Source organism: Apteryx mantelli, chromosome 12 (genome assembly GCF_036417845.1).
Source record: "Apteryx mantelli isolate bAptMan1 chromosome 12, bAptMan1.hap1, whole genome shotgun sequence".
In the NCBI taxonomy this organism is placed as follows: Eukaryota; Metazoa; Chordata; class Aves; order Apterygiformes; family Apterygidae; genus Apteryx; species Apteryx mantelli.
This window is the reverse complement of record NC_089989.1, coordinates 3,933,792-3,946,710: the sequence shown is the minus strand read 5'-3', so window position 1 is coordinate 3,946,710 and position 12,919 is coordinate 3,933,792. Positions and strand designations below refer to the sequence as shown.

The 12,919-nt window shown below is 35.4% G+C and overlaps 1 protein-coding gene across 1 annotated transcript in view; it reads right to left on the bottom strand.

Annotated features, from left to right (window-relative positions):
* DNAH12 (dynein axonemal heavy chain 12) overlaps nucleotides 1–12,919 on the bottom strand; it is a 75,334-nt gene that overhangs the window by 22,655 nt on the left and 39,760 nt on the right. Inside the window, exons 40-50 of the mRNA XM_067303745.1 lie at nucleotides 12,150–12,453; nucleotides 10,784–10,955; nucleotides 9,052–9,244; nucleotides 8,799–8,960; nucleotides 6,622–6,816; nucleotides 5,690–5,823; nucleotides 5,208–5,370; nucleotides 4,341–4,421; nucleotides 2,897–3,073; nucleotides 1,938–2,069; nucleotides 1,385–1,474 (exon numbers count right to left, since the gene is read on the bottom strand). Of these exons, the coding sequence (XP_067159846.1) occupies nucleotides 1,385–1,474; nucleotides 1,938–2,069; nucleotides 2,897–3,073; nucleotides 4,341–4,421; nucleotides 5,208–5,370; nucleotides 5,690–5,823; nucleotides 6,622–6,816; nucleotides 8,799–8,960; nucleotides 9,052–9,244; nucleotides 10,784–10,955; nucleotides 12,150–12,453 (1,803 nt within the window). The remainder of the gene's footprint in view (nucleotides 1–1,384; nucleotides 1,475–1,937; nucleotides 2,070–2,896; nucleotides 3,074–4,340; nucleotides 4,422–5,207; nucleotides 5,371–5,689; nucleotides 5,824–6,621; nucleotides 6,817–8,798; nucleotides 8,961–9,051; nucleotides 9,245–10,783; nucleotides 10,956–12,149; nucleotides 12,454–12,919) is intronic.

The window sequence follows — 12,919 nt, the reverse complement described above, 5'->3', positions numbered from 1 at the left end:
ATCATTGTTTGTGGTCCTTCCTGTTTTTCCAATCCTATTTATTTTTATCCTTTAATCAGGCATTTGGTATATGCCTTACAAGTGGCATCTACCTAAGTTCTAAGAGCATCACAGTCATTTGGAAGCCTTAATTTACACTGTCCCTTGTTGCAAAACATGCTACTTTTCTACTTTCCCCTCAAGACAGAACTGTTTGATATCATTATAAAATATGTATTTTACTAAAGTAAGACAAGATCTGAATGAATTACACTGCTTGTGTCTACTTTTCGGGACCAGTTTTATAAAAGGCAAAGTATATTAAATTTCCATTGCATTTGGCAAACTGCAAGAATCATGTACTTAGTAAAATCTTTTGGAGGAAGACATGTTTTCAAGCTATGTTAAGTACTACACCTCTGGGTGTAAAGTACATCATCTAGCATACTTAACAAAACATTATCCATTTTGTCAGCACTCATTCAATCAAAATACCACCATTATAAAAATAAACAACCATTAATAAGAGCACCAATGTGGCTAGTCATTTAAAAATTGAATAAAGTTTATAATGCCAAAGTAACTGATTTAGAAAAGTTAGCACAAAAAAAGACAGTGCAAAAGGGCTGGACAGGGATTAAATGTTCAAAAAAAAAAGAAAAGAAAGAAAAAAGAAACGAGTACATGAAATGAGTCCAAGAGGACCCAGGTTCAGACCAAACAAAGGGCGATAGATCCTTACACAACTCAGTAGACTTCTGAAATGCTTAGTCAAAAGATGTTGTGGATACTGAAAGTTTACACGGGCTTAAGGGGACCAGAATTACAGAAGAGAAATGCACTGAAAGCTAATAAATACATAGAAACTCTCTCTAGCTTAGGAAACCTTCATTTAAAGTGGAGGAGGCTGGGAGAATATTTGGAGAAAGATCGTTTATGCTTATGATGTTCCTACTCGTTCCAAGGCACCCGCTTATGGCCATTTTGGACACAGGATACTGGGCAAGACAGACCTTTACTCTTACACAGTTTTTTTTGTGTGTTACTGTTCTGTTTTGAAGAGATACTACCTATCAGTTCCGAAGTCAGATACATTGGTGCACAGAAGGACATTTCATTCAAACACAAGGCAGGCAGTACAGAAGCCTCAGAAAATTCCCAAAGGGGATTCTAAAACCTTCTGAAATGCTAGGTACGAGGATCACCCTGAGGAAGTTTGATTCAGTTGTCACGACCGTATTCACCCTGGCTAGAGCTGTCTACAAACTTGTGAAGATCCTTGGCCGTAACAGAATTGACAAGTTTGGGGCAAATGTGACCTGTGATACAGTATTTTCTAACTTTGTTTTCTGGAAGAAGATTTCTTTATGGTAAAAATCACTGAAAAATTAAACAAAAACCTTACTGGAATGTTGCCCTTGTCGTATTCTTTCAAATCCTTTAAGAAATTCATGTCACCAAGCAGTTTCTTGCTAGGACCCCAGTAATCCAAAATCTACAAAACACAATAGGAAATAACTTTTCAAACCTTAAAACAAACAACAAAAGAACAATACAAATTGTCAAATCTCTTCTAATAAACTCTTGCACATTTAATATTAAAGATCTGGTATCTCCATGAGACACCAATAAAGTAGTGATAGAAGAGTCCATCAGACCAAATATTCTCCTCCAAACTGAAAAAACAGTGACTCAGGGAGGACTTACCTCCACATACAAGTTAAACACATTTAATGAGTTCTCTTTGCATGTTCCAGAACTCCAAATTATGTAAGTTGGACAGTGAAGATGTCTGAGGCATACGTCTGAGGCACATAGCTTTTATTGAGATAATGGGTGCAGGCTGTAAATATGTGTTTGCTTTACTGGACCTTAGGTGTATCGTTTATTGAACAACTGCTCTATGTTGAGCAGAACATGAACTACACTTATTTGAAACTCATTCTCTGCCATTTTACCTTGCCTCCAGTGCCTGAAGGATCTGCAAGTTTTTCAGGTTTTATGTCCTTCATGACACAGACAGCAGCCATCACAAGTTTGACACCAGATGGAGGATTTTTCATTGATTTGACAATTGTTATATCAGAAGGCTGAAATAAAAGTCAAATTTAAAAAAATAAAATGTACAGATTTATGACAAATGTTATACCTTTCTCACCCTTGTAAGATAAATGTACTAACAGAAAAAAAAGGAAGTTATAACAGTATTACCAAATAATATAATTATAGTAGGCTTTTAGAGGGGATATTAAGAATACAGTATTAGTGACACAATTAAAAACATCCATCAATTTATTCCATTCAAGGGAAATAAAAATGAAGTAAATGCCAGTAACTGTAAATTAACAATTAACTAAAATTATATTTAAAAAAGTATAGGTCAGAAGATTTTTTTGATTCACTTTTGTATGCATTACCTAAAACATCTCATATACTTTGTAACTCCTACTAAACAATTCCTGTAGGACTTTCTCAGCAATATTGCTTTCAGATCATGTCTAAATCATGATTAGAAGGAAACCTTCTGAAGATCCAGATAGTTCTTAGCCATAAACACATACCATGTTAACCATGAGTGGTCAACCCTAAGCTAATCTGAAAGAGGAAATTCAGATGATACCATTGCTAGTTATTTTGGGTATCGGTTATCCTATCCCTTCCCCCTCCCCCCGCACTGGGCTTTCCTGCAAATAAACAAACAAAATTTTTAAATGCACAAAAAAACCCTTGTATTCTGAGTACATTAAGAGAAGACCTACTGAAACATGACTGCACAGATATTATATCTCCTTTTTCAAAAAACAGAAGAGTTAGCACTTTTCAAATCTTTTCATCTTAATGCACTCTGCCAAATAAACGGATGAATGTCATCACACTAAATAATTCTTTAGAACGATAGAAGTTTAGATTAGCTCGCCTTCAAAGTGTCAAGAGCAGCAAGTGCAGCCTCCAGGGCTGGGATTGCCTCTGCTAGGTCACTCTCACATTCATTTTTCAGTGTCTGAGCTTCTTCAGCTTTTTCTGTAGCAATCTCTTCATCTACTTTTACAGTTTTTCTTTTTTGTTCTACTTCTGCAGATTCTATTTCTATAATCTAAAGAAAAATACACTGGTGAGCTTCCTATTGAGTGGTGAATGATTAAATCAACTGAAATCATCAAATGTAACAGCTATGAAATACTTCCATTTTCTCTTTATATTTTTCAGTATTTCAGTATTTTCATATCTTTTCAAATTATGTTAAGAAAATCACCTGTTTCTTGTGCAATATATCATCATAATGAAGCCTTAAGAGTGAGTGCACTGCATGAAATCTGACTACTGTCAATAAAAGCTATTTAAAGGATGTTTAAAGTTCAAGAGACAGGAAACTATTCATGTATTCAGGTTGCAACTCAAAAATATCCTAGATTATAGTCAGTTTTGTAGCCCCCTTTCCCCCAGCCTGTAAAACTGACTAAGACAATTCATTTTCTTTTGATTGACAAGTCAACCCTTCATTCAAGGACTCCCTCTGCAGCTCTACAGAAGTGACATCTAGCCTCCTTAGAGCTTATTCTGTGATAGTGGTAGAGCTGGAATTTTGGTTTGTAAGAGTAGGTAGAACAGTTATCACTGTATCTGTAGAACAGTTATCACTTAAAAATCATAACCAGTGCACAAAAACATCAATAAAACCTTGCTTTTTTGTGATGGAATAGTAACATACTAAATAAGTGTATTTTCTCAAATTGTAATTCTGAAATAAACCTAAAAGATTGATTCCCCAAGTCCCACTGAATTTCTACAAAGTTACTCTTTCTTAGGATCCTTTTAAAATCCAAATGTATAATCCCAGTGCATGCAAAGACTGACTGTGCAAACTCCTCATGTTTAGCTTGTATGCTGAAAAACTATTCAGGGTCTCCACAATGCTTGTGAATGTTCTCAGAAACCCAATCTAACCACTATTAGCATGAATGTTCCTCTAACATCCTTCAGCACGGAGCTTAGGCAAGGACTGTCTATCCAGAGTAACTCAGACAAAAAGTACAATTTTCTTCCAATTCAATGGATATATGCATAAATATCCACAAATTTCACCACATTGCAAATGCAAGTAAACAAGAAGGAAGCTCAAAAACCTCAGCTCGGCTCTTTTTTTTGGAAAGACAGATCACATATCAGCAACTTTAGAGAGACATACTCTTTAGAACCTGTCTACAATCAGCTGAGATTCTGAAGCAGAAGTAAAATACATAGTACTACACTGTACCATTAAGACTCCTCATTCAAAACTATTTACCATGAAGATGAAAGTATTCTCCGTAGTCTGCACGTACTTACATTAAGAAGGCAATATTGTATTTGTATAACTCTACCTTCATCATGTTCGCATTATCCAATTTAGCCTCTTCCAGTTTGGGCTGCAGCTGAACTAATTCCTGTTTCATCTCACCAACCTATATATAGATATAGATAGATAGACACACACACACGCAAAAGAATCAGGTAAGGCTCTGAATTCCCAAGTAAAATTTCCAATGATTTCTGTAAGATCAAGATTCTATCCAATGACTAGTTTATTAATAGAAGGAAATAATGTTTGCTTTCATATCAAAAAATTGCAGAGAGACTTATTTTTTCCTCACTTCTACAATCTCTAATTTAAAGAATCACATTCCTCTATACTCAACTCTTAACTACTTTGGAAAGGGAACCTCTGTTTGTATGCTGCTTAGCAATGGGGCCTGTGGCCTCTACCCCAACAGCTACATCAATAATGACCGTAGGAAACAGAAGTGCAAACATATTTATTATAGTTTTACAATTTAAGACTGAGCTAAACAGACAGGCAATTTACTTGAAATTAAAATCAAACAAATTATTAGGTGTAACAGACAAAAATCATATGCCAAAAAAACAGGTAACTGTATGGACCACATTTGTATTTACAGAAACAGACACACACACCTCCACCATAAGAATAAATTTTTCCTTATGAAAATCTTTAACAAAAAGCATATTTTGGCCACACAGGCTCAGTCTAGAATACAAATCACTTCTTAATTTCAACCAGACTTGGAACTAGAAAATTCAGGCTGTTTGCAATTATAGGAATGTGAATCTATTTCCTAGCCTCCACATCTTTAAAGATTTGAAGTACTGCTTTTGGCTTATCTCTCTAGGAAAAGATCTGTTTATGCCCATCATTTTGTATTTTGAGTTCCACTTCTGTCCTAACTCACCTGTGATTCAGCAAAAGCTAGTTTATCTAGGCCATTCACATATCCCTGCTTAGCTTTCATTACAGTGTCACGTTTCTGAGTCAGAAGTTGCCGAAAGGCAGCAATAAGTTCAAGATAAGAAGTAGGAGTAACGTAATTATGCCGGCCCAGACCTTCCAAGAACCTGTTACAAAAAAAAGAGTACCTTCAAGATTTGTTTTCTTTCTTGTTATTAGAAAAGGTATGAAAATAAACTGTTTGACAAATAACAGTAGTAAACAGTTTCCACAGTCTATATATTTTAAAGCAAGCAGATCTTGTATCTTAAGTTATAAAATCATAAGACAGAAATGAGTAGTAATAAAATTCAATCACCTGTTTTATTGTTTCTTATCTCTAAAACTTTGTTTTTAGTTCACTTCCCTTAATTTTACCTCTTTAAACATTTTCCTGCTTTATATTTCTATAAATTAATGGGTTGTTTTTAGAAGAAACAAACTGACCTTACAGAGAGTGACAGAACTGAAGTATGAAAGTATTTACAGATGGGCACAACCTCCTGACGCTCATTGTCTGTGAGCTGAAGTGTTTCCAAGAACTTATTAGCCACAAGTTCAAGGGCATCTTCAGGCCATGGCTGCAGGAGAAATGGGGAGAGAAGGAATTTATAAAACATAGCTATGAGTCTTCATATTTTAAAAAGAAATCTTTACTATTCAGAACACCAGTATGGGACACACTAGTCCCAGCTATGTCTCAAATATAATGAGGTGATGTAAGGATTAGATCAGGCAGCCTGATCACTACCCACAGGATCTGTTCCAGTGACTCCTTGCTGATCTTCTAGTTAAGAGCTGCATACTGCCACAGACACAGAACTGCTTGGATAATGTGTCTTCCACTGGCAGATAAATGATTTGAACTCAGCACCAGCCCAATCTACAGAGCTAACTATACTTAATTGAGGGTGACTGCTTATATTAAGGACAGTTAATTACACCAATTTTCCATGTTTCATTCTGCTATAGAAGATTTATTTATAGTCTTCCTACAGCACTTGTATTTGCCAATCATTCCCATGATCCATGATCTGCTTAACGGGCTTTTACAATCCCATTGAAACGAATACACTAATCCTTTAAGACAAACGCATTATGTCATAAAGTGACAAATTACCCTAGACAAACTGAGACTACTAGATATTTCAGATATTTCATATTTAAGAAGTTTGTTTAGTTGTAGAAATACTGTGAGTACACACCAATGAGTTCCCAAAATACTACCAAAAATGGCTATGCTATTTTAAAATTTTGAAAAACAAGGAGTATGTCTATACAGCAGACGAAAGGAAAACGTAACAGGACACACAAATATTGAGGTCATTAAAAAACATGAACTTATTTGTTAAGGAAACAATATAAATATTTTTACATACCTGGAACCAATCAATAGTACAGCAGTTGATGAGAGATGGAAACTGCCTCAGACGATTGCGGAAAGCATCTCCAATTGGACTGAATGCTACCACAACATGCAAATTTTCTTTGCAGCGGTTCACAAAATAAGCAAACAAGGCCAAGGGACTGAGCTCTTCATGTTTATTGCCAGCCTGAGCTATTGCACGAACACCCTTGGAAATAAAAGCTGTTATATAGTTTCTCATTAAGCACTTCTGAAGTGCTTTAACAGTCCTGTTTACGGTAGCATCACCATGGAGTAGAATCTTTTATTGATAAATGAAACAAGTAGAATAAACTAGAAAAACAGAACAAGTAGTAAATAGTAGTTTAGGGTAGTATTACGATATTTTTGTATGACCCTAACAACTCAATCTAGAAATGATCACCTGCTGCTTTGAACAACTGAGAACACATCAGAAGTGGCATTAAAAGTCTATCCAAAGAAGAAGTTCTCTTGACAGATGTTTAAGACACATTCTGAAAGTCAAAATTCAAAATCATCTCCCTCAGGAAATAAAGAACCAAAGCCTTTTAACGATAAATACAACTATGTGGCTTAATTACAATCAATCTTCAATCACTCATAGAAGAGCTTTAAGAGATATAGAACAGATGAGGCAGATTACTACTCTCATTACAGGAAAGCTACTATGATAAAAGTAAATGTTCTTCTTCTCAACTGTTTTATGTGCCATATCCATCCCCTAACCTATGTTTCAAGTTATTAACTTACTAAAAGCTATTTTAGCTTTAATATTATACTAAAATTTGTTGCTTTCACCTAACTGGAGAGGAAGGTTTCAGTTTCAAACATCAAAACATATTCCTTTCATTCATTTACAAAAAATTATCTCAGAAAAAGAAACCACCTCGGGATTTGAAATGAAAGATTACTTCATAAAAATACTATCCTCAGTTAATTAACAGTCCACATTAAACACTTAGGCTTGGCCACTAATCCCTAAAGCTCAGACCATTCTTCCACAAGGAGCATGTCTACTTTACATAATCCAGCAAATAAAATAAATGACAAAAACTAGATCACTAGCAATAGAGTAGAACTGGGATTATTTTGATGAAGCAGATTCAAATGAGTAATAAATAACTTTGTCCTAGTTGACATATTATATAGACAGTTACCAAATTTTAGCATACACAAGTTAAATACATTCAAAATAACTGTAAAATTGGAAAAGACATATTAGCTTAAAATTGTTACTATATGCTTGGTAAAGAACGAAACAGTAGTTCTGAAAGCTGATGAGAATTCTAATCTAGCTGCTCTGCAAAGTATATGGAATACAGATATCAACCCATTCCATAAATTAGCCATAAGAAAAAAAAATAGTACAGCAACATTTAAATGAGCGACATAGTTATTTCAACAGAGAACACATTTGTGTATTTACTAGGAAGCAGTCTGAATGAGAACTAGAAGTATACCTAGGTAATTCATTAGTACACATACTATAAAGCTATGAGGTAAGCACAACATACTTTTTCAAATATTGTTAACTAACATCAAGTTCCCAACCTGAGATACACAAAGACTAGCGCCCTTCCCTCCCGAACAGTGTTTGCCATTTTGAAAAAATATGCCCGAGTCTGATTAGAAACTAAGACGCCATTGCCCAAGTACACTGCAACTTTACTTCTGAGCCTGAATTCCTGGAGCAGCTTCCCCCAGCTTCTCCAGTGAGCAGAAATGTCAGACCACGGAAGGCTGTCCAACAACGCCCTAGTGCCCCAGGCGGCAGGAGTCTACTGACAAAGGCAGGCTGTGTTGTCTCAAAAGAATTTCTTTGTCCTTAAGTGATCAATGAAAACATTATTTGAGGCAAGTTCTTCTTCTGCACAATATACTGCAAAACAATAATTAGGACCCCAGGATATTTGCAAATAATCAAAGTTCCCTATGTGCACAGCTTAATGTGTTTGTGAACAGAATGAAGCCAAAAGCTTCATTTAAAGCTTGTTGTAGGAATAAGCTACTTCAGTTTACTAATAACTAGCTGATTTATCTAAGGTCTGGAAAAAGCCACAAAATTAGGTGCATATATCCAAAAAACACTTTTAATTAAGGCATACTTTACCCTGACCTGACAAAATAGCTGAAAAGGGAGATGACGTTTAAGAGAATTTAAAAAGATACCTCTATAATTTCTTGTTTTTCATCTGCTGCAAAAAGATTGGGTACTTCTCCAGTGTTGAGTACACTGTCAACATCTTCCAGAAAACCTTCTTCTTTAATTTGTGTGTCCATGATTATAAATACGGTTTTCAAGCCTTTTACACCTGCATTCTTCAGAAGAGTCTAAAAATGCAAAACAGTTTAAAATATTTTACACTCCAAAACATCCTTTCTCAGACTTAAGTCAAAATGCAAACAGGTTATTAATACTCACTTTCAGGTCTTCTCTCCACTCATTCATACCATAGCTTTTAGAAATCTCTGGTTGAAAAACACACATTTTTGCCATGAATGCTGCTAGACGAGTCAAAGACTGACGTCCGCTTCCTCCCATTCCAACCAATAAAGCATTACCCCCTGACTGCTTCAGAATACGGCTTATACGAGACAAATGTTCCAACACATACCTAAATTTGAAATATGTTGATTACCAGGATGACAAAAATATACATACATTTGTGCACCTGTAAGTCTGTGAAACAAGTATAGAAATAGTATTTCCAAAACAAATTTCTCAAAGGGCTGTGTGTGTGCAGGGGGTGGTATGTACGCCACCACAAAATAAAATAATTCTTTCATAACTCTTCTATTATACAAATATCAGTATTTAACTAAATTTCAAATGACTAAGAATTACTGAAAGGAATGGGGAGAAGAGAAGAGGGGTACTATATGAATAAAGCAAAAGAACAGATAAGAAAGTAATGCGTAAACTACTTGTAAGGCTGTAAGGCATAGCAGTATTATACTTCCAGAAAGTCAGAACTGAAAACAGTTTAAATATCTTAGAAAGGAATGACTGGGGTGGGGGCAGAGAGGGGTTACATCCACAAATCACACCCCACCCCAACAGCATTTCATAAATTTCTATGCAGAACAGAGATGAGAATAATGTCTTCAGCAAGCAGTATCTGCACATCACTGAGAACCCCATCTACTGTAAAAACACAAGTATACTTATCTTGAAATATGCAGCAAAGTCTACAGGAAACAGCATGGTTAGGCACAGGGCATGGGGTAGTTAAGAAGATAAGCAGTGCAGCAGTTAAAAGTGGCTTCAAAAAAAAAGCTAAGACATTTCAAAGAAGATTTATTTGTATTGGTTAGAAAAATAAAGACTTCAAGCCAGGATGTAATTCATGGGATTGGTCTCTAAGACTACAGTCAGATATGCTCTCCTGGCTGCTCTCAGTCAGGTAAGTGGGATATTGCTTCCACTCTCAGGCAGTGGTCCTTGATCAGAGGCTGCCACCTCTTCATACTCTCAGCATAGCTGTACATGCAGATATTCACAAGCCTAGTTTGTCAAAAAGACATAGATTAAAATAACCTGCTATTAGATGTGTGTAGACTAACTATGATCATCTTCACAAAGATGTGTAATTATACCGGCAGATATGAAGAGACAGTAATCTCCAGTAGGAGGGAGAAGGAGGGTGTTGTGACATCCTAATCTTTCTCAGTTGTAGTCATGCCTAATCAAAAGTTAAGGAAACAGTAACAGCCTGCAGAGTCTCGAATTCCACAGGATGAGCTGCAGCAGCAAGCTGTGACGCATGGCAGTGCAGACAGGCTGCGATTGTGCCACATCTCTCACGCTACACCTCAAGGCCTCACAATCTTTTCTTTGGTGAAACAGCTGCAGGAAAAATTGATACCAATCTTCACTGGTAACAGTGGCCTAGCAGAAGCAGAGCACCAGCCAGACGCAGTGCAATGATTTTACGACAACCAAAAAGGCATTCAAAGGTTCCCTTAGGAGAAAAACTTCACAGTAACTGCTAGCTGAAAAAAGCAACAGAAGCATAAGAGAAAAAACAAATCAAAGAGTAACACTGGTGTGGACATGCAAAGGGGAAGAGACATACAAAACCCCACCCTGCAAAACTAGATATACTGATTACCAGTTACAGCTTACAGTTCTTAATAATACAGAGCGAATGTACCTGAAAACTACAAGATTCATTCTTGTTTTGTGGGTTTGATTATATTCATCCAAATACTGCTCCACAACATCAAACAGCTGAATGCTTGGAATTTCTCTATAAAGTCTCTCATCTCCCTCGAGTTCTGGAATCAGGTAGTCACCAAACACCAGACTTCTCATGTTTTCTTCTGCTACCTATGGTAAATATTTAATAAATTATGAAGTCAAGTTTAATTAATACATTCCTCAACTGGAATTTCAGAAAACAAAGTCGAATTTAGACAAATATTCAAGACACTAGAATGAGCACTCTGAAATATTTTACTTCACAAACAACACCCACCTCAAAATTCTGTATTTCCCATATTAAGCAATACATTTCTTTTAAATTTCTGCATGGAACACAATTGGCTCAAATAGTGATTAACGATTTCAGTCATGACTGTCAGATTATACCATATTTATACAGATGGATGTTTAGCAATTTTCTATATACTATGAAACAGTCAACTAAGACCACAAAGTTATTTCTTCTGTGTATCAATGAACTGACAGAAGAAGAAAAAAGAAGAGGAAGTCACAATACATTATAGCATGATTTATATAACACTTAAGATACTAAAATATCATCACAACTACAGAAAGCAGTTTACTGCACAGTAACTCAGTCACAGGCTAAACCTAAAGAGGGAATGTCTCTTTATGGAGTAAATCAGGTCTCTGGAAGATCATTTCAGAGTATTCATAAGCATATTTCTTCTTGCAGGTACTATACTATGGGCACATCCAGGCTACTTTTGTGGTAGCGATTTGTAAATTACTCTTTTTTTTTTCTCTATTATCTTATCTCTCACTGCCCAAAGATTCAGTAAGTGTTGCTACATCTCCAAGAAGGGCAAACTAGTGATGAAGATTTTTTTTGAAAAATTGCTTCGTTTACCTACTAAGTAATTGTATGCTTTACTTCCACATGTAACCATTCAGGAGCTTCACGGAAGACAACGCTTGGACAAGAAATTTCCTGATATGAAAATTTTCTTTTTTTTTTTGGCCAAACCTAAAGTATGTTGCACTAAATTATTTATTCAATACAAAACAAAAAAAACTTGTTTTCTTTTCAGACACATGTAATTGTTCATGGAAAAATAACTTTACCCCCATTTTAAATTAAACGTTGGTTTGAAAAGGAAGTCTACATACGGCACTCAAACCCTTCCAAACATTTTTACTGTTTTTTTCCCAAAGAAAGCATTTTGCCAAATTCAGCTCAAATTTTCAAGTATAATTGATCCATATTTTCACTTACTGTTGAGCACCTTCTAGTCCTAAATTATCATTTATATACATAATGAAAACAATTATTTTGCAAGTGGTAAATGACATACTCACAGGTGTATTTCCTTGTCTCAGATGTGCAAAAACCAAATCAAATGCTTCTTTGAAATGTTCTTTCACAATATCTTTCATTAATTTGAACAACCAGGCTCTGTCATCATCAGCCACTAGACGGTCATAGAAGACCCGAAATACCTCATGTACAAACAGACGAATCATTACATGCTTGCTTTCAACTGATTTGCTCTTAATGAGCAAGCAGCCCTGGATAACACGTGAAAAGTCACGCAGATTGAATGTGTAATGAGATTTGGCTGGTGTGGGCAAAAGATTTCTGATGGCTTTCTTATATACCTTAAAACAATGACAAGAAAAAAAGGAACAAATCAACAAAACAGTAACATTGACTGCATTATCATCACACACTTTTTAAAATGTCTTCCAAAACTGTATTTTTCCAAGAAAAACATTTCACACTAAAAAAATCCTAATAATGTCTAAAGATCTCAAAGTCCTTTGAATATATCTGATATATCTCATGGAGTTCTGGAACATACACATATTACTGACCTAAACTCACAAATGGGAAAATTATAAAACATTTAAGAAAATCTGTAGCAGGACCAGGAATACCACTCAGGTCTCTTGACTTCCTTTAATTACATGATATCCTATTTCAAGTGAAAAACTGAATTATATGTAATGGTATTTTCCTGGATTTGACACTGTTTGAATCTGTTTTTTAGCATACCTATAAATGGTTCAAAAATAAGAAGAAAGCCCATAAAGATGCCAAAGGATTAATCAGATCAAGAAAAGC